General features: G+C 32.0%; 3 protein-coding genes across 3 annotated transcripts in view; 2 read left to right on the top strand and 1 right to left on the bottom strand.

Moving 5' to 3' along the window:
* Positions 1–3,551, top strand: part of LOC130451347 (uncharacterized) — a 36,021-nt gene extending 32,470 nt beyond the window's left edge. Inside the window, exons 16-17 of the mRNA XM_056790315.1 lie at positions 1,918–2,091; positions 3,296–3,551. Coding sequence (XP_056646293.1) covers positions 1,918–2,091; positions 3,296–3,456 — 335 coding nt within the window. The 3' untranslated portion in view covers positions 3,457–3,551. The remainder of the gene's footprint in view (positions 1–1,917; positions 2,092–3,295) is intronic.
* LOC130452456 (ly6/PLAUR domain-containing protein 6B-like) overlaps positions 1–7,622 on the bottom strand; it is a 307,885-nt gene extending 300,263 nt beyond the window's left edge. Inside the window, exon 1 of the mRNA XM_056791747.1 lies at positions 7,578–7,622. The gene's annotated coding sequence lies outside the window, so the exon portion shown is untranslated. The remainder of the gene's footprint in view (positions 1–7,577) is intronic.
* The window catches only part of LOC130452455 (probable tubulin polyglutamylase TTLL2), a 36,269-nt gene continuing 19,919 nt past the window's right edge, over positions 7,104–23,453 (top strand). Inside the window, exons 1-2 of the mRNA XM_056791743.1 lie at positions 7,104–7,266; positions 18,232–18,353. Of these exons, the coding sequence (XP_056647721.1) occupies positions 18,270–18,353 (84 nt within the window). The 5' untranslated portion in view covers positions 7,104–7,266; positions 18,232–18,269. The remainder of the gene's footprint in view (positions 7,267–18,231; positions 18,354–23,453) is intronic.

Here is a 23,453-nt window from a genome sequence, read left to right as displayed (position 1 = left end):
TGTATTATCAACTCGATGCTTATCTAAAAATCAACTAGAGTGGTCCAGTCTTTCTGTACAATCCTCTACTTCCATGACATGCACTTTCTGGATGTGAAAAGGGAAGAGAAGCTGTCCTAGCTGCTCTAAAGCTGGTGTTCTTGTAGTTCGTTGTTGACATTCATCACCTGTTTTTGGTAGAAGACCTGAAATATCATTCTATAAGAAATAATGGAAACCAGTTTACTTAATTTATGTAGACAAACCTGTATCTGTGAGCTGTGATCAACAACCTAACAAAAGTACTACCATCGGTTATAAATCTGGACGGAAAGCGTTCAGTATACAACCTTCTGGTTTCTGACGAGTTACCAGAAGCGAAACCATACATCAAATACATGTCGGCATATTCACTAAAGGTAAATTGTACCATACGAAACTTTAAATACGATGTGATAATTACTGATGACAGGTTTTAAGAATATTGAAAGCAAACTGACATCTACAAATCAAGTCGCTTGCAATTTTCAATTGAATATCACGTAGTTGCTTATTTGACAGTAGCATTCGAGATGAAAAATAATCATCAATCTTATTTTCCTTATGCCCTAGTTTGTCAATCAAATGTTTATTCATGTATTCACTCGTTCTCCAATGTTTGATTGTGTTTGATACCTCCTGTAAGTATTTTCAAGAAATAATCACAATTTATAGTATTTTTTTTCAGAATATCTCTTTATTGTGAACAGTTTCCTTGGCATGTATAACGATCTAAAAATCTACATATCTTCTAAACCATAAATTTTATCGAGTTAAGCAAAGAGTACATTTTTGTAAAAGAATCGATTAAAAATTCATTTTTGCTATCTTTAGATCAAACAGGTTGTCTCTGTAAAAGTTACGGATTGTGAACCATTGGACATGAGCCGCCCCTGGCGTACAGATAGTAATGTGGAATTATTTTTGGCTCATGCTCAATGTTTTCAGTGACAGTATAATTTTTACTTCAATTACTCACTCCCGAATTTTTTGCATCAAGTCCTGGAACACCATGTATTTATCCGTGTAGTCTAGTCTAGTCTAGTCTAGTTTTTAAAAGTTTCCGTAACTTCGGTCCAGAAATTAAATTTTCTTATTATTCAATTTCCAAATGTATAAAATAAGAAAACTATGTATGAAGTTGAAAATATTTTAAGTCTCAACTACATCTGACAACTTTTGTAATACTTTCGGCATAGGATCGCCGATTTTCTTATACTAGGTAAACAAACTGGACTATAGGGAGCTAATCTCCAATTTGAATGGTTCGTAGAGATTTTTTAGTGCAAATTACCGTGTGAACGTGGACATTATCGTACAAAAATGAGATTTTGAAGGTAAACTTTTACCAATGCTTGTTTCAAACTGCTTTGTCAAGGTTCAAAAAATCAATAAATTAATGAGAAACACTATTGGCGTATATCAAAACAGAGTCGTATTTTGGTATTTTGAGGAACTTGGTAGCCTATGGTTTATTATTTTGTTTCGCGTGTCTTACCCAAATTTAATGACCAATTCCTATTAGATTGTGTCTGTTAAATCTCAGTTATATTCTTAGTAGTTCGTGAATAACTTTAATACTAAATTTTCCCAAAATTTGAGGTATACTAGATTTTGGTGAACAATTCCGTGTTCCCTCGCTTTTTTATCCCGATAAAAACTTTATGACAAACCGCTACTCACAGCTTGGGGATTTCCAATTACGGTCCATGCTTTGGATATAGATTTCGAAAAGAAAGAGCATGGGAATATTTTCTGGGAGACACTAGAGTATACGTGATAAGTTGATAAGTGTCTAACTGAGTGAAACGAAAACTTTCTGGGTAGCTCTTGGAATTAAATTCTTAATTCTATACAAACATAAGTATCCAGTGGAATGTGAAAAAAATGTTTTTTTAGAAGGCAATATTATTCCCAAAGGACAGCCCATACTATTGGTTCCATTTCTTACTCACAGAGATCCTAAATGGTTTCGTAATCCTCTAGAATTCATTCCCGAACGCTTTTCTGAGGATGATTGTACAACTCCTTACAAATATATTCCCTTCAGTGCTGGATCCAGAAATTGTATAGGTAAGCATTCATTTATCAAAACTCACTTTCCCGACTGAAGATTTGTCCTTAGGAAGTTTTTAACGAATGACGTTAAAAAATAATATAAAAGGCAGAAAATCTGGAAATACTTTATGAATTATCTTTATAGGATAAAGACTGAAGTTGAGTCGAAACGTCAATTGTTTTTATTATTACTGATAGCTTTTTCGTTCTTATGAATGTGAACCATTTCTATAAATTATCTTTTTCGTGTAGATTCAGTTTTAAAACATAATTATCAGGGGAAAATGATAATGATAAATATATTCAAGAAAAGGATGAATAAATACTATAATCAATTAAAAAGCAAAACAAAAAACTGAACATCACAACATAAAATATTTTTCCTTACCATATGTACAAGGGCAAATTACAGTACAAATTATTACAATAAATATGATATTAGTATAGGTCCTAAAAGATATAATACTAATACTAATACTAATTGTAACGCTGCCTACATAGTGCAGACAACTCAGTATTTAGAAAATAGACTAAAAGGTCATCAATACGATAAAACAAAGAAACTACATTAGCGAACCACAAAATATAGAAAATATAAAATAAAAAAATAAAAAATAAAAAAAATATAAAAGATTAATTTTTCTTATTAGAACAAATTTCTAGTTTGATTCTATTCTTATTATAATATTCATGATAAGTTTCTTTAATTTTTTATTTCATAGACCTTTTGATATATTAATGCATCTAAAGGTTCTTGATTTTAGGTCTCTTCTGTTTCAAAATTAGTTTTTTCAATAATTTTTGGAAGGTAATATTTGACGTTTCAACTTTTCTTTAAGTCTTTATCAAAATATGATATTGATTAGAATATAAAGAATAATATCACCACTAATTTACTATAATTCACTTTGATTTAAACTAGAGTGTAGATAGGTAGAGGTCGAATAAATCCGGAGTGGCTACTGTGCCACAATACGCGAACAAAGGAATAGAAAAAATATTTGCACAGCACTCACATTAACTTTTCACTTATACAAGCTCGAACGGTTTAATTCATTCATTTTCGAACTTTGTAAATATATTTTCTCTACATTTTTCGATAGTTATATACAGGGATTAAATAAAATATAAAATTAAGAATATTCATGTAGCTTTACGAAGAAAAATTTGGTACTTGTACACATTCCTAGAAATTAAAATACCGTTTTTTATGATTCAGGTCAGAAGTTCGCAATGTTGGAAATGAAGAGTACAATTTCTAAAGTTCTTAGAAATTTTGAGTTGTTACCAGCCAAAGATAATACACCACTATTGTTAAGTCCAGAACTAACATTAGTTTCATCAAATGGAGTACGTGTGTCGTTAAAAAAAAGATCTTGAGAAATAAACTATTGTTTTTTCTTTCTTCCTTATAAACTATATCAGTTTTTCCCAGTTGAATTACATTCCCAGTATTCAGTGTGTTCATAAACTGTCGCAGCTTACTAATTCAAATGTCATGGTATTAATGGAAGATGTTTATTGTAAATAGATACTTTGCACATTTAACAATGTTTACCGATCATGCAATAAAAAACATCTTGTGATAAGGGGTTACAATGATAAGCACTAAAATTTTAACTAAATCCAATACTGCAGTGAAAATAACAAGATTTTTGGAAGCACTTAATTGCACCAAAACTACTGATCAAAATCCTTGTACATCATGCGAAGTGTTAAAAAAATTCTTATAGATATATTTAGTAACAATATATTTATCAACTTATAACTTATAACTTATAATGATGGCATCTTCATGCTTAGATCGAAAACTTCTCACACTTCTTTCGAAAGTAAAAATAGTTTTTCTTCATAGTTTGGTCGAAAGGAGTAGGAACAAAAGTTCAACAATTACTCCCTGTAACTCGGGAGGATATTTCAACTTTCGGCCCGTGTAGTGAATACAAGTTGGTGGTCAGGGCATGCATCAAAAAATGCTAATCAACATACAAATTTATGAAGAGTAGAATAAACAACGTACTTTCGACCGGATGTAAAAAAAATCGAATACACTACATGGGTTACACGGCTTCGCCTCGGGAATCATAACGCTGAAATATCAATTTTCGTCCATAGTGGTGTGAATATACTATCAATCAAAAAATTCTGTGGATATCTATATTAACAAGAAATTTTCTCATCACCAAATCTCTGTTTATAAATGATATAGAGTCAAAGAATGATAATTTAAATGTCTTTGGAATTGTCAATGAAATAATATGATTTGCTAAAATAAATCGTTAGTATTACATTTTTCTTTCCTTGTCGTGTGTTGCCAATTCGAAAAGTCATCCTTCAAAGAAGACCGCACATTCAGAAAACTATTTTTGTATCTACTGTAATGTCATTACACTCTTACTATAGAGGCATATTCATGAATGGCACTTCCAGGCTCTGACGTAACTGGTACAGTTGCTCACTCCATACGAAAAGCTTAAAACCTTACTAATGACGTGAAAATCAATCGTTCTGTTTTGTCATGACACAGAAAATGACGTCGGAGGCCTTTTAATAGATCAGTCGAATTGGATGATATGGAGATTTATTAATTTTTTTTCTATAAGATAAATTGCATTACATCCATTTTTCGAATCAATTCGACCTATAAAAGTAATTTTTATTTTATTAGTTCAGAAATGATGTGGATGAGTTTGAAATAATTGTTAATCAATTCTTATCTACACAAAAATCTTTTTCAATTATTATAATTATAATATGGAATTAGACGTAAAATCATGAACAACCTGTAAAATCAACTGTTTAATATCAGAAGAATTATTTTTTCTCACAACTGTTCCCTTTATCTGTGCCCATACCAGTTAAATCAGGTTTAGTTCTCAATGATCTGGTGGTGATTTAAGCACCGTTAATCCTCGATTTTCTGCAATTTCATTAACTGAACCTTCCATAAATTTAGTCAATTATGTGATTCTTTGATTAACCACTCGGTTGTGAACACATTTTCTGAAATTCTCGAGTGATAACTTGCATTATCAATTACTATTGTACATGTCTGAGGAAAAATATATATCATTTGTTCGAATCATTTTCCAAAAATATGCCCTCATGATAGTCATCGGTACGAGAAGATTCAGAAGTGTGTATGTGTCATCAACACTTTTACATAAATTTTTTTCTTTGAATCTTTTGAAACAATTAAATATATTTTAATATTGTTTCATAATATCACATAATCACATTAGCATTCATAATAGTTAAGAATATACAATTTAGACTTCTTTACTAAATGGAAAAACCTACAATTGTATTATAAGTGAAATTTGTGATAGATCGCGATTTAAAAAAACAAATTTATTTTAAATTCGAGAGTGGTTCTTCCAAAAACAATTATACCCATTGAATGTTTTAATTTTGAAATAAATGGAAACGTTTCGATAGACTGCAAATATTCTGAACACTGATTTGTTAGTCCGGTCAATGTAGACATTTAAAATAACAAAAATTTCCGGAAAACCAAATATTGGGGGAGAGCTGGGCTTTACCATTACAGATGCAGTTTCAAAAGTCCTCACCATGTAAGCTTTAAAAGTTATTCGGAGTCTAAGGTCAATATTTGATGTTTTTGGGATTTTTCTCGAAAACGGTAAGTTTTATCGAAAAAAAATCAAACAAAACTTGTGGATCTTAAAATTCTCCACAAAAGTGGTTGTTAATATTTCTTTTCTAAGAGTTGCCATTCCTGGTAGTCACATTATACATGATATGCACACATTTCTACGCCACATGTGAGGTAGTGTACTCGGCGCGTTTTTTACCGTGGTTTCCCCTGTAGGCATGCTCCACTAACTGACAATTAGGATATTTTATGGGATTAATACCCTTTAAGCACTAGATATTACCTTATTACTGATATTGTACTTAACTGGTCATTTGAGCAAGACTGAGCTTAGCAATTGGTACAAGTGGGAGAGAACACAGCAACCCAACTTTTTTACAGCTACATTTGGTACTATAACTTTTTTTGCAATTGTAAAAAAATGTTGAGGAATTCTTCTGAAGCAGGTGGGAGTAAAGTTTCAGTCTAGTCTTCTGGGTTCAGTTGATTTCATTCATGTTTGAACTTGATAGAATAATAGATAGAATAGATGATTTCCAGGACTATTATCAGAATCTTGAATTTGTTTTAGTTATAAATTTTACATTATGTGTACATGTTCATTTCACCAATATCAATAGTATATCTGGAGCAAATCATTATTCAGTGTAGTGAAATAGTTTAGAGGAATTGCTACAATATTTGTTAGTTTAACAAGAATATTAGGTCACTAAAACATTTGCTACTATCTGTTCGTAACAAGGGACCTGAAAAATGATCGGAATTGTTTCTTATCTATCATGACAATGCATCACATCACAAAGTGTATTAGCAAGTTTTTAAATGCTAACATTCACACGAACGTCTTCCACTAGATCTAGCATCAATCCATTTCTAGTTGTTCCAGAAAGTAAGATAGTTAAGAAAGCATTTTGTTACTATTTCGGATATTACAAAGATAGCAATAAAGAAGATAAAATATGTTCCAGAAAGAGCATTCGAGAACTAATTTCAGTCATGTATCTAACATTGGCATATACGTAAATTCATTACAGTACTTTGTTGACGATTGATTTAAATTATACATTTTCACATTGTTTTAAGTTCGTTGTATTTTTTATCACATATCGTATAGATATGTGAACATAAACTGTATATGCTATGATGCATGTTGCTCTACCGACATTATTATACGCAAATTCATATTTAAGAATTTTTCAACCAGTCAATCACAAATTCGAAGAATTTAAAAATTGGTTCACCAGTTGCAGTGATACACCTTCGACCCAATTTTCCTATTCATATTACCTTTCCATTCAAACAGTACTATTGAAGGTATAAAAATCGTACGAAAAACCGTTCGTTTCCCCTTACACTTTTCTCCCCGATACGACGCGAGGCACAGCTGACGTTATGTTAGCGTCTCTACCGAGAAATTCGACGTAGTGACGCTGAACGGAAGTTTTGTCTCTCGTGAACTGGCGTCGTGAGAGTCTCGTTTGATTCTCTTAAACTCCCGTTTGCGGAAGTTCAAACATCGACTCAGTTTTTGTTCATTTGTCTGTTCCACGGACGCCGAGTTTTTCAGTGATTTGGTAAGTTATTCATTTTATTATAAATTTTATAGTAAGATAAAATGCAATAAAAATGATAGTGTTTATTAATTGGGTAGATATAGAATCAGGTACGATATATTCATCAAAAGGAAACATATCCAAATATGTTAATAATAACGCATGCTCTTTGGAGCTCAACTACCAAAACCAACTCATTTTGTTATTTGTATTTTACTTGAAAAAGCCTATTCAGTAGTTGAATGAGAAAATCACTGATTAAGTCAAACAAAGAATTGATGGAAATCAAACTATACTTCACTTTTTGCAAAAAAAAATTGAAAAACACTCACGTCACCGCAGCTACAAATTTTGCTGGTTTTTTGTGCCGCCTATCTACACCGAAAATTTCTGAGACTAATTATAGAATAAAATAATTCCGAAACTCGAAACACTTCATTTACAAACAAAGTAGTGGAAATGGGATGATATATAGTTCAAGATATATTCAAAACCATCTCATTTCCTCCCACCCCCATATGAACCCTGATAAATAAGATTCCAATTGATGTCTCGTTGTCCCCCTATATGACTTGTTTCTCCATTCTCTCAACTTTTGGTCGATCAGGATCAATGGAATTGTATTAGTAGTGAAAAAACTTATATATTTCCACAATACCACATGTTCATCTTCCTTCTTGTATGGTTTCCTCTTCACATCCAAGACACGTAATTCAAGGATATTCTTCTTCTTCCAGTGCCTGCTTCATTCTAATGAAGGTTGGAATCCTTTGGAATTCCTCACGATCGTCAGTCGTGCGTATTAGATTTTACGGCATCACGTACATGGAACTAATCTCGAAAGTTTTTCAAACATGAAAATCTTTTTCTACCCAGGCCGCGCCTGCCTTCTATCTTCCCTTCCATGATCAGCTGTAACAAAGCATATTTTTGATTTCTAAAAATGTGTCGAAAGTAGGAAGCTTTCCTTCTGTTTACAATGGTTAATATTTCTCGTTCTCTGTTCATTCGTCTTAGCACCTTGTCGTTGGTCACCCGATCCGTCCATGGTATTTTAAGGATCCGTCTAAAGAGTCAGTTTTCAGAGCCTTCCACCTTATGCATGCTGGAGTCCTTCAAAGTCCATCTCTCAACACCATAAAGTAGGGTAGTCAAAACATAACATTATGTTATTCTCCAGCGTGTTCTCAGGTTAAGGTCAGTACTTGTGAGAAGCGACTTTAATTTAAGAAACGAACTCCTGGCTATCTATATCCTTGTCTTAATTTCTTCATCTGGTTCCCACTCGTCATTCAGCCAGCTTCCCAAATACTTAAAACGGTGTACTCTCTCTATGGGTTGGTTATTAATAATAAACAGCGACACATTATTAATACTAGTTTCCGATATTACCATGAGTTTCGTTTTACTGTAGTTCATTTTAAGTTCGGTCAAGGATATAATGGTTTCATTCTATAACAATTGCATTCGATAAATGAAGGTGATTTCCATGGAATTTAACGAGAAGCTCTTGCACGAGCAGTATTATATATCTCAAATCTAAACAAAATTGATTTCTGCAAATTTCAAACCAATTCCTGAATTCCACTTGTCAACACGTTTCGATTATATCTCCTCTTTTTCTATTCTTGGCAAATTCAAAATCAGAATTTTCTTAGTAATGCAAAATGGTGTCAAAATTTAACAATCAAAACCAAAATTGAGCAAACAAAAACAAAGTTTAGCAAACAAAAAGACACATTCTTGAAATCGAGGATGCTAATATTAGAAGTAATTTCTTATTTCTTTGACAAATGGAGGAAAAAATGTTACTTCTTCTTCTTCTCGTGCCGTCTTCTCATTGAAGGTTGGCGACCACGTTTTCAAATGCGTCTCTGTCCTTCGCAACATGAAACAATTTTCCGACGTTGAGATTTGTCCTTTCTCTTAAGTTACGGAGCCTACAAAAAATTTTAACAACCACTTTAATTTCAGTATCAGTGATATAAACTTTTTATTGGATCCCTCTTTTTCTCAACATATTCATATTTAGAATATATATTAGTTATCTAGAATATATAAAAGAAAGTCGCATTAGTTACCCTATTTAAGCATAACTCAAGAAAAGCCAATACGATTTGTCTGAAAATGTGTAAGAAGCTAGCTTAGAACTAGGAGACGGACATTTCTGTGGAACGTGACATAAAACTTGGTATAACAAAACGGAGCAAACAGAAAAATGGAAAAGTAATTTTATCTAGGGTTAAGTTTGATTGAAAATATCAAAATTAGAAATTTTGAAGTTGACCGTTTGATGTGCCGATATCATCATTATCAATGACGATCAAATCTTCGCCAACAAAGCCCTTATTCGAAACATTAGGAGGGAAAACTCTGAAGAAGAACAAGAAATTGCATGTGACAAGCGCCGAGTTAGTATGGCTCGACGCCGTGTTTCTCAATCACAAGACCAAAGCGAGGCAGCCTGCGGAACGGCTCGGTTGGCAATGCGAAAACTTCGAGCAAACCTCAGATCTCATATAAATTTCCTACAAGTATAAAAAGAAATTCATAAAGTACTTATTTGAATCTAGTAGGGTTTCGATACGATTGAAACCTGATTACTGCTTTCGCATTGGGCCGATGGACGTTGTTTGCGAATATTGTGGCGCATTGAAGTTGTACCTTGAAATACTAAAATTTTAGTACCTTAGTGGGAAAGTAAAATTGTTATCAATGTTCATATTCATAAGACAAATGATCCATGAGGTAAGAAGTTTATAAATGAAATTTGGAATTGCCAAGATGACATAACTCGTTTAAGTCTTCTTTTTTTATTGTATCATGCATGGCGTTTCCAATGTTCCCATTAATTAATTATTTAAGGATCGGATTATGTCTTAGTTAATGAAATTTCATCAAGAATACTATCACAATTTAGTTTTATATTTCCATTTTTATTCTACAAATTAAACTAACTGACTTTTTTTAAGACACTGCCCGAAATTTTGATACAGAGTTGGTAACACTACGGTGAGGCATTTTCAGTCATCGTTTGTTAACATTAAAGTTAAGAAAATTGGGTTAGATTAGGTTATTATTATTATACTGTATTTCATTTATAACCTCAACTAACTATGAAGTTAACAGTTTATAAGTATTAGATAGTTAGTACTAATTTGCACCCAATATAACCTCAGTTCTAAATTATTTAAAGAAAGGCTTCTTTTACTGGAGTGGAGGCACTCCTCGCAGCTCTTTCCGAAGGCGCGGACAACTCGTTAATACGTTTACAATATATACTGGTCAGCATTAATTCACATTCGACATAATCTTCAGCTTTATCTTTTTGTTTAAAAAAAATGAAGGGAGGTCCGTAACTCATTATCTAAGTTCACTCCAGTTACTTGTAATGTTCAATAAAATTATGTGCATCGATTTATTTATTGTCAATAAATCGAAAAAAGCAGAATTCAATTCAGGATTAGGAATCTTATGTATGCGAGAGCTGAGTACAAGCACACTAAATTTAAAATATAGAAGAAGTTACAGTAAAGTTCGATGTCATACAACAAGTATCATCCATGTTCTCATCAAGCCAAACTGTTCTCGAATCTCAGGGTAGCCAACATTGTCATGCCCATGACAACTCATTTTGAAAAAATACGAGTGACACAGACAAATTATTTGACATACTCATGCACAACGCGTTCACGTTGCATTTATTTATGAACATCTCCATAAATTAGTTTTATTTATTATAATAGAGCGTTTATAGATTCATATATCATCTATTTCCTTCGTGAGAATTGTTTTTATCGCATGAGATACCGTTTTTATAGCTTACGTGTTTTTTTATTTCCACACTCAAATCAAACCAGAATCACTTTTAAACGCCACAAATCAATGTCACTAAATTTATTATACTGGGTATACCGCAAAAATTCATGGAATTGAATTCTAATAGTGATAAAAAATGTTCCAAAGTCAATATATTTGCACGATGATTCTATGAATTTATACGGATTCGGTCACAAAAAATCTTCCCTCTCAATATTCGAAAGTATTCTTTAGCTTTAGAAGAAATGCTCGAGTTTGTTTAGAGGAAAAGACATGAAACAGCATCAAGATTAATTTTTTAGATGTGATGGCACTTAGATTGTTTTCACAAAGGAATTCATAATCAGATTGAAGAGCAAGGTTGAAATAGTTATTTTTCTACGACCGTGCGTTTTAACCCACTTTCGCGCACGCATTTTAGTTTCGAAAGTGTCACTTTCCCGCACTTCGCGCTGTAACATATATAGTTTTCTCCTAAAACATATAGTTTGCCAAAACTGTACATACCTGACGTATCTCTTCGACCAATTATTTCAAGTATTCAAACTCCTCTTACCTCATTATCTGATCAATTGAAAATATTTCGACAAAAATTTCATACCAAAACAAACACTATATTAAAAACACATGGGACTTCTAAGAAAGAAAGAAATATATTGTTGCGCTATGGGTGCTTATAAATTGTTATAGCACAATTAGTGATGGAAAATCTTGAGAAAGCTATCCCAAGCAAACTTGACATAAATATTTCACTTTCCTCTATGTCACAATAAAGATCAGTATTGAAAGTTTCGCTGATTAGATCTATATCCAGCTATCAGATGCTCAGCTCAAAAAGCAGAACTGCATTGAAATGAAATAATTAACCGGAAAAAATGATAAACAACATATTCCAGAAAAGGATAAACAGATACTACAATCAATTGAGAGACATAACACAAACTCAACATTAAAACATAAAACATTTTCTCTCATCATATGTGGAAGGATTCTTCCAACAACTATCTAATTATGTCAGTAAATATGATAATAGGTTTAGTCATAAAGGACATAATACATTATCCGAATATTTCATTAAACTAAACTAAAATACCAAAAATAAAGGAAGTAATATTATATATCTAGTACCTAGTACTAATTGTGACGCTATATACATAAGGCAGACATCGCAGCATTTGGTAAATAGACTCGAAGGTCATCAAAACGATGAAAAAAATAGAACTGCAGTATCAAACCACGAAATATCAGAAAAATATACATTTAATTATAAAGATTCAAAAATTCTTGAAACGGAATCTAATACACGAAAAATTGTCAGAAATGGTTCACACACATAAAAATGAGAAAGCTATCAATGATAGATAAGGCCCAAATAATTTTAATTGAAATTCACAACTATTTTGTAAACTTTAAAAAAACTACGAACAATTTGAGAGGTGGCTGCTGCATATTTTTGAGATATATAAACTGAGGAAAAAATAATTTTTCTTGTTAAAACCTGTTTCTATTTTCATTTTATTTCTATCATAATATTCACGATATAGGTGATCTATTAATTAATATAAATACGCAAATTTTAGAATAGAAGTGACTTATAATCTAGACGATTTAGAAACAAAATTATATAAAAACATATCTTTATCACAACAATTTTTTATTATCTAGACTCTAGAGAATATACGAAAATTTATATTTCAATAATTACTGAAACTACTTTGATGATCGCAGATGTTGATTTTGTCAACTTACCAGAGGTTCCCCAGCTGAATCTAATAAGTTTATTTATAAACGAATATTGTCATTTCTTTATACAATTTTCGTAATTATCTGGCTTTAATTCAAAATGTGTAATAAGGTGCATCACGGATAACCAGTCACGTACCCAAAATAATTTTTCAAATATAGATTCTAAAGACATGTATCATACGTAGGCATTCAATTACTTTACATAGAGTTGTGCTAAGTATTTTAATTTTCAACAGTATTTCCAACGAGACGGATACTTATATTGAAAATATGATAACATATTTTGTGTTTAATTGTAATTTATGCAACAGGTGCATAAAGTGATACTTTTTGTCAGAAATGAAAAGAAGACCCTTTATTTATGTTGCATACATTTTTTCTACAGCGCTCTACAAAAAAATAAAAGTTTAGTTTAGAATAGCTGAACCATAGTGTAGAGGACTTGTGGATATTATTTTGTTTCCGCCATTCTATAATTGTCTTTTCGCGATTTCTGCATGAGTAGATATTTCAAACTCGGAATCTTCACTTTACATCTTAGTAATAGAAAGCCTCTACCAAACTAAGATGAATCAAATTAATGATTAAATTCGAATCAGTTTATCAGCTCTCATTTCAGAATCAAAGGTGACTTGGTATGTCTTTTTCAATCAACGATGTTAGCTTATGGACAGCGTGAAATAAAGTTAACGTTATGGCACTTTTTTAAAGCTTTATTACTCTTTCCACCATAAACAACCGCTCTAAGCGCTACAAACTGGTGAAAGGTACTTTGAAGAAAGAATGTAGAAAAAATATTTACTTTGATTGTCCTAGTCAATGCATTCTAAAAGAACTTCGACTACAGAAAGCCATTACTAAAAACAGCAGCAATGGCACCTTTCTTAGGTTAAGTTACTTATAAAAAAGAAAAAAGGAAAAAAAGAGGAAAATATCTTATCCTCCAAGCTATTTCATAATTCAAAAATGACAGATTTAAACACAGAATTCTACATCCCATTTGTTCAGGAAATTCTGAATAGTTCCATTATAGTGATATTTTGATTAAATAGATTCTAGAAATGTTATAGACAATACAATTCTAGTTCACATTTGTAGAAATATGCTGAGAAATGTGAGATGTGAACAAGAGCCGCTTGTAATTGTTAATAATAAAGCATACATTAATGATATTAATGATAAATAATAATGTATATAGACTACATACCTGCAATACTAAATTTTGAAGCCACCTGGTATTCAGATGGATCCAGGATGAATAGCTTGATTTGAATAACAACTGCTACAACAGCTTTCGCAATTTTGTTTTCCAAAAAATCATTTAGATCTTACATTACAATTACAAAATTTACGATTACAAAACATTACAAAACTTGAAAATTGATCCATCTTAAAGAAAAAGTGTTATTTATTTTTGTTGACTTTTCAACATAAAAATGTGCGGGTATTGTGATAAGAGGAAGAACCGTGGTTTTGTTGTTGGTTTTATTAACAATTTTCCGTTTTCCCCTTCACAATCCGTCAACTTCCAATTTCCTTTTATGAAATCTTATACTTTCAACATTTGTCCAATGTGTGTTTTACATTTTCCTCTTCGTTTGCTTTCTTGAGTCTTGATTTTTATAAGTATTTAGCCATCTGTTATCTCTTATCCTTCCGAAATGGCAATATCCGAAATATCTTTTTTTTAGCATGATTCTCATAAAGTATTTAACGATTTCTTTATTTACCTATCAACATAAGAATTTTCATTAAATGTGGTTTCATCTCCAAATAAAACATAGACGAGAAAGTCTCTCTGTTGATCAACTTTTTGTAAAGCCCACCAACAAAATGCTTTTTTTTTAAATCAATTGCAGTTAATTCCTGTTACAAGTTATTGTGGTAAGGGTGCGGTTTGTTTTTCACAAGATTTCTTTGCACTCTCAATTATCTCAGTTATTGTTCGCTGGATATACTCCTTACACTTGTGTGTTGGCTTCTAATCGTTTATACTTTTCATAATTAACTGAGGCCGTGAGATTTAATCGCTCCATGCAATTTCTCCCAGCTTGCTTTTGTAGGTTGCCGCCTTTCAGGAAAGCGTCTTTGGTATGGCTCTTGCTTATAATAAGACGATTTTTTTGCATTCTCTCAAGATCGAGATCATATGAATCATTTCATCACTAGTGAAATTCATTTTTGCCCCAATTCAAATTCTCAAAACACCAAAAAATGTAATAAAACATTAATATACCTATTGTCATGTATTGTATTTGCCAATATCCGCGACCGGATTCATCACATTACCCACAGATTTCTGTCTCATTACAAACTCAAAAAACGAGCTTATTCAGCGTGTTTTCCTAGATATACCGTAACAGTTCAATAACCATATTGATGGCGAAAAATAAAGATATCGAGGATCTCAATGCGACCATTCGGAATTTTCTTCCGGGATAATTGGTTTCCTTCAAATCAATCAACATCGTTATGAACCAGGATGACGTAGTCAACTATCCCACGGAGTTTTTGTATTGGGATTGCCTGGATTATCACCTCACAATTTGCAGTTAGAAGTAGGATCAGTTGTCATCATGATGGATAACATTAATCAATCTCGACTGTGCTTTGGAACAAGACTGGCTGTGAAAAAGGTGATGAATAACGTCATAGAGGCAGCAATCATAAAGGGAAAATACAAAGGAGAGGATGTCTTAATCTCGCTTATAGCGATGATTTCAACGGATTTACCATTCGATTTTAAGCGTTCACAATTTCCGGTACGTCTGGCCTTTGCGATGACCATAAATAAATGGCAAGGCCAGTCGTTGAAAGTTTGCGTAATCAACCCGTAGTTTCCCCACGCGTGTTTGCGCGTTGGAAAACCGTCATCTCTATTTATTTACCACAAAATAAAACAAAAAATATAGTTTATCAGAAAGCTTTAAATTGATTAACAGATTGTTCATAACTATGTGTGTCTGTCAATATCGAATTGAAACCTTATAAATGGCCACTATTTCAGGAAAACTCTGTTTTCTAATTGAGCAGCATCATGTGTAATTAATCGAAAATAATAATAAAGCCTCATTCATACCCAGCATTTTTTTATTCGTTTGTTTTAAGTTTATTTTATACAAAAGTTTAGGTCTTTTATTTATCGAATGAGGCAGTACGAAGTCTGCCGGGTAAGCTAGTATGCTATTAAACATAGGTTTTTTAATTTTAAAGAAATGTAACTTTGATATATGGAGACTAATGATGGCTATAATCCCTCAAATTCTCAAATTGATATCTCAAAGGACAGAGGAGGCACTGAACTTTATCACAATAATCAATCACTCTGAATACAATTTCGATCGAAATAATTCTTCTCTCAATCGAAAAACCAAATTAAAAAAAGGGAAAAAGCGATATTCATATCATGCAGGGAAAATTCAATTTCGATGATTATTAATTTAGTATCTACTTAAATAAAAATATAATTTTGCTACGATGTTCCATCTCTAATTTAAAATCTTCCCCAAAATAACCCATTCGTTATAAATCGCATGACGTCAAAGGAAATCAAACTTGATTGAGAGAGTATCAATCAATAAGTTCCGGTTGATGTAAACAGTTTTTCTGCCTTGTTTATTGAGGACAATGGTAAACAGTATTAGGTTATCAATTTTCAAATATTTTTTTCGCATTTATTCAAAAGTAACTCAGTTCTCTCTCAACAATTCTCGTAAAATATTATTAGGAATTGGTTTGTATATTTTTATCATTCAATCTTTCAATTCATTAAATAATATTCTTATCAAAGTAGTGAATTCGGTAATAGATATTTGAGTGATTTGAAAATTTAACGTAGAAAAATCCTAAAGTTGCAAGAAAATCTTTGTCTAAGTAGGAAAATTCTCACTTGATTCAATAATACTTCTGTTGCATGAAAATTAAAATTAATATTAGTTCGTTAAAATGATGTATCTATCGTAACTCTTAATGAAATATTCAGTATACTACGCTAAAACTAATTATATTTTATAACACTGCAACATATTTCGACGCTTATATGAGGCGTAAGTTTCGGAATTACTTTTATTGTTGTTGCAGGGCACGTTTTCATTATTTCTGATGAAAATATGTAAGTGAGTCATGAAATTCCGTAGATACTATTTATCGTTAATTGAATGCTGCTTCTGTCACTCCAATCAACAGTTTTATAAGTTGATAGGTCTCACTATGGCTGAATACATCCTACAAAACTTACTTCAATGTCTTCGGCTAGATTTTTCAATACCATTAGAATAATTTCTGCACTATGTTTTGAAAATTATTTGAAAGACACATATGCATAAGGTGATTAAGTGCGAGTGAAGGTTTAGGTTTTCTTGAAGTTGTTTTTAAAAACAAAAATTCACACCGTTTGGAATACCAATAAAATCTTTACAACACCATATGAGTTCTAGAAATATTGTGGATCAAATCCTTAGGGATACAATCATCAAGTTGACGGATATTGATATCTCGTTATGTCCATAACTTGTAAGTATCTATGCCCATGTGGAAAGAATAGTACTTCCGTCAAATTTGCCCAGTTAAAGAAAGTAAGAATGACGAAGCAGACATTTTCTAGTTCAAGTGAATGAGACACGTTGTTTGTCTTTCTAGTAGCCCCATGCTATGCGGTTAAAGTGTTATTTGACGCATTTGATTCTAACTAACTAACGAAGTTCTCCTTTTTGGGTCAAAATAACGCAGTCATACATTTAATCAAACTAGTATTGGCATGATTTTCAGTAAAATATAGTCTAAAGCAGCGAACTCTGGGTAAGCTCTTTGGAGTCAGCTGACAACATCATATATTGTGTATCTATTTTTGTATGACTATTAATTTGCTGATTTTCTTTGATATTTACACTGATTGACAAAGATGATCTGGGATCTGAAATAGAAGTGGGACTGGAATGTCCAAAAAGTCCAAAAAAACTTTTTTTTATTTCTCAGATCGTATTATAATCGTTGTTAGCCTTTTTCACTCTTTGGCCTATAGTTATTTTCATTCAAGATATATAATATACATCATCCTAAATGAACCGTAGTCAATTTTATACTAGGCATTCTATATTATCTTAAATCAGCCAGTTTTCATGAGTACTATCATTGGTTTGGTATTGAAAAATATGATGTGATTTAGTGTTTATTTTAAAGATTTTAATTATAACAAGTTGCGATGTTGTTTAGTTTATATATATTAGAAAAATCTTACTGCGAGTTTCTTATATAATACTATGAGATATATTTTCAAAACGTTATTCTATTACTTCTAGCATCAACTATACCGGAATTAACACTGAAATTTAGAGTTCACTCAAAAACAATGTATCAAAGATATCGTATTGTACCAATGACAAAAACATAATTTTTTCACTATATGTGTTTTCCCAATTTCAGAATCACAACTGTTGTACACTGTATGGGATCTATAGTTAATGATGTTTGAGGAATGTTTCGGAAACGGGCCATTTATCTTCAGAATCAACGAGAATGGCGGGGGACCAATGCTTTTAATGCAGGTATGATACCAATTCATACACAATATAATTATTCATCTAAAAATAATTTGGCAGCGTGGAATATGAAAATCTAGCATTTGATATACACTTTGTATATACGTTGAAATCACTTCACTTCCTTTTTTCATGTGAGGTATACTCATTTTACCATCACACCAATACTCAGAATTACAGTATTTGAGAGACTGAAGGTAAACTGTAACTAAAATTAAAACTGAAATACTTAACCTTCAGTCTCTGAAGATGAACTTGGTTATCGAAATGCGAGTCTGACAGTGTAATTATGAGTGTAAATGAATGTATGAATATCACCAACGGTTCCAGAAATTCCGAATTAGGTAACATATAAATGTTACTGGTTCTCAATGACTTCGATATCGCGTCTTATAGTGTCTTGAAGAATTCTCATTGTTCAAGTGTGAATGTGAAAAGTAAGATTTGAGTAAATGTTGTACGACTCAGCAATCCCTTCAATTGGAACAATAGAATTTTTTTTCTTCGTGTTCCGAAAAATTCCATCATTACTTTCAAAATGCTAATTCCTTCTGATTTAGCTTCACTTCCAAATCAAATTCGCAATCCATGTTATTACTTTGAAACCTAATGAAAATGTTTTCTTCAAGCTCAATTTTTTTAAAAAGCTATTTAAATATCTAAACACCTAACCGACTTCGGCTATAGCCTCAACACAATACAATTTTCGTAATTTCTAATTCATTGTGGATCCAAGGAAAAATTACTTCTTCCAAAATAGTAACAGAAATATGGTTGATATCGCTAGGCTAATAATGCAAAAATATTCTTCTTAACTATTTTTCCCATAATGATGTTGCGTTACTGAGCTATTCCACAAACATTCCACAATATTTTGGAAAAAAAAAATCATAGAATTAGAACTGAGTCGTGAATATCACACTGTCAATTAAATAACAAAACGTTATCAATAGAATGTAGTTCAAATGAGAGGTACCATTTTGCACCTTTGCAATCGGTCTAGGTACCGCGAAAAACAGGTGGGTGCTTCTCTCCCTTGGTTCCTTGTTTTTCATAAATTGATCGCGATGTATTGCTACACGGGAGAACAACGCGCGCTCCGATTGAATTTCATAGAAGTAATAATTTTAACGTCAATACTCGTCCTGTTTTTCGTTTGTATTACCAATAAAACAATATCAATCAGTGTACAAGTGTTAATTTGATTGAATCTTGAGCTAGAAACTTCGTAGCAACGGGAATGACTATTAATACGAAATGAACAGAACGAGAAGAAGAAGCGAGAAGACCGTGACGCAAGTGAACGACCCTGTGCTGTACAATCCAAGGTGGTCTAAGCGCAAACCATCAAATACTTTACGTTGAATATTGAGGTTGGGCTAAAAAGTTTAAAAAACACATCAAGAAAGTAATTAAAGTTCTACCAAAATATGGGTCAATGCGATGTTCAAGCGATCTGATAATTTGAATACCACTATAACACATGTCAATGAGACGCCACTTTATTGGTCTACACTTTAGCAAATACAGCTATGAATGTGACATAGGCACCCTCGTCAACGCACGTTACTAGATGATGGTAGTAGGGATTAGTACGGTCTTTCAAGCACGTATACTTGACTACTGTTGTCAGAGTTCTATTAAGTCTGTTACTGTTTTTACTGCATACCGAGATAGAACATATATTTTATTCTGGAGGACAGAATTTAGTACTTTGATTATTTACCGTACTAATTCACCACGCGCATATTACCCTCTTTGTCATCCGAATACTTTCTTATTTTAACTTCGTGCTTTTCGTACGTTTCATTCACTCCTATATTTGCCAAATTGTACATAGATTGTCGCCTAAAAAACAAAAGAGGTCGAGAGAAATTTCTAGTATTGAGGGATATATATCTAAAAGTGGTAGTCAGAGAACATTTCGTTATAGAATACTAATACTACAATTATTATTATAGCAATTCTTATGAGCATAACATAACCTATCGAGCATAAATTGGAAGTGAGTTACATAAGAAAAACTTAAAATTCGATAACTTCGAGCAAGTACGGTCCACACACCTCAGTAATTTTTCCAGGCTTTGAACTTGATTATACGAATAAAAGAATAACTTCTAACTAACATAGAATTTTTCACGATCTAAGAAAGTGCCTTTCTTTAATAAATATGATACAATAGAATAGACTCTACCCTTATATTTATATCTGACTATAACAGGGTCGGATTATATATGAATCGAACGCCTTTTTCCGGGTCTGTTCATTTCGAACCATAAAACAGTGTGTATTATAACATTCGATAGTGTTTTTAAAAATTTCTACCAAATAGCGTTAGTGTTCGCCCATTGAGGCAGAGCGAGGAAAATATTTTCCATTGAAAGAGACTTCAGCTGTAACGAGCTTCCCTGAAAGGACCGTTTGGAAAATTGTGAATAATTCGATAGAACAATAACTTTACGGTGTTTGAGAATTCTATTTCAAAGCATGAACAAAAGGCAAAGTATAATGGAGTCACAGCGCTTGAAAATACTCAGAAAGGAATTTCTAGAAAAAATAGATCGGAAAACCAAACGATTATACTTGGTACAACACCCATGATAAACCATTAATGGATAAGTTGATGGTTCAAAAAAATGTTACAAGACAGCTCCGTCTAAAAACTTGAAAGAATAAATATTCTACATGTCTGTTTTTAGCAGCCAAGAATATTCTGGATTCCAGCGTGGATACAAACGCGGTAGTTTTAGACGATTTTTATCAAACTACCGAACATATCGAATATACCACCAAATAGCTGAATTTTGATGGGTAATGCATCCTACCATAGTGGCCAGAAGAATAATGGAACGAAGAAGTTCTCCAAATGGGTCTTTAGGTCGGCCTTGTCCAGCTACAATGCAATTTTAAAATTTGGCGAATTCGCGCGGCGCCTTTCAACTACTTTTTATAAATGGTGGACACGCCTTTGACATTTCCCGTAGAACTTTTCATAATAACAGGCGGTTCATTCACAGTATTTGTTTTAAATAATTTCTAGGAAAGTTCATTTATTTACTCATTGTGTTCTGTTTTTTTTTTCTAGAAGTTTTTAGAATTCTATTCAGAATATATAAGTAGTTGTGAAGTGCATTTAGTTCAGTTTTAAATAAATAGTCGTAGTGAATAGAACGAATTGGTAAAGTGATGTTTATAAGTGAATTATTATAAATAGTATATAGTGCGCAAAAAAATGGAGGACGTGAGAATCAGTGTTTATTAATTCACCCCACGAATGAAAATTGTGTAAATAAATACGAAAATAGAAGACTTTTTGTGTGAACGTGACATATACAAAACTGTAAATAATTTTTCAAATAAATACGATTGTTCGAGTTGATACAGTATACACCTACTTTAAACAGTATTGTGATTGAGTTGATAAGGACGAAAGTTAAAAATGTAACCGCTGTAAACTGAAGAAATTGTATACAGCACGTGAAAAAAATTAAGAACTCTTATAGATGTTAGTACACAAATAGTTTCGAACCTACCCAAGATGGTAGCGTTAGCGAAATTGAGTATCTAGTAATAAATAAAACGTAATATATGTATCAATATATTTTTTATCATTTAGTAACTTGAGATTAAAATTTTACAGTCCCATCATATTAAAATTTCAAGCCTACTTTGATACATAAGCTAAACCATATTTACCCTATATTAAAATAAAATAAATTCAATAAAATTAAACTTTCTTTCTAAAATATAAGGAAAATTCCTGGTATTTTAATATAATAGTACAGCTCTGCACAATCCCTCTCAAATGGCCATAAATTTATGATTTTATTTTATATAGGTTTCTGTAGTGGAGGCACTTTTTTATAATGTAAAAAATACTTTACTGATGAAAAGTTACATGAGAAGAAGCTTCATTTTTTATTAATCTATGAAATAAGGAACACTAAAATTTTATCTGTACTACATTTCATCAAGACTAATATTCTGTCTTATACCCTACCATACTTCAGGCTTACGTCTATGGGTCAAGTGTGTATTCCCTCCTTTCATACATCCTTCAGTTCAAGTGAATGATCGAAGAGTAAAATCCCAATAGGAGAGCAGTCGTTAAGAACTGGGAAACAGATCTGTCGAAGAGTTTACGAAAATCTAAGGGACAGGTTTCAGGATCGAAAGCGGCGAAATGGCGGTCACTTGGACAATTTTGTTTATTATTTCAAATGAATATTTATTCAAATGAAAATGTTCTCTGTTATTCATAGCAATTCCAAAAATGCAAAAATTAATGGTCCTTTCTGTAGTACGTATAAAGTAATTCCTACTCCTACTTTTTTCCATATAAATAGTGTTTTATTGGTATATATGAATGGAGTAAAATAATAATTAAAAAGTAAATATACATTTTATTCAAACGTTTCTTCTTGAAATTTTTTTATTGTACCTATCTAACTACATAACCATCACGCAAACCTTCTAAAAGATACTCTGATTAAATGAATATCCCGTATACATACGATTTCAATAAATTTGTTAGCTACACGCAACATATAATTGTAACCTTGACGTTTTCGTATCAGGATTCCCATTGCAGGAGTTGTCAACTCTTTTATGATGGTTTGTTTCCGTTTTGTAAACTTTACCGTGCACAAAACATGTCTTAAATAGAACTTAGGTGTACTGCAATGTGATATTTTCGGAACAATGCAATTAAAAAGCGTATATACTCAGCAATTTGCAAGTTCTAGATGGATATCTCTGAAACAATGTTTAAATATAAGTTATATTTTATGTTGGTACTGATGTATGCCATGCAACGGTGGAATTTGATGTCTAAAGCTTCATTACAATTACAAACATTGAATAATTAATCACTCTAAACTTAGACTAGATAACGAATAATAACAGAAACGAACTTTGACTCTTCTACAGCAAAGAACACTGGAGGTAGACATGGTGCCAATAGCTAATAGACCTACTTCAGGTTCACCCTCCTACACACAGAAGCTTTAGTTCATCTCCGAATATCATTGCTTCATTTTGCAGCTTCGAGTGGAGGACAAATATTATTTATCAGACACTTAAGAAATTATAATTCAAAGCATCAAC

Source organism: Diorhabda sublineata, chromosome 1 (genome assembly GCF_026230105.1).
Source record: "Diorhabda sublineata isolate icDioSubl1.1 chromosome 1, icDioSubl1.1, whole genome shotgun sequence".
NCBI lineage: Eukaryota > Metazoa > Arthropoda > Insecta > Coleoptera > Chrysomelidae > Diorhabda > Diorhabda sublineata.
This window is presented reverse-complemented; position numbering and strand designations above follow the sequence as displayed.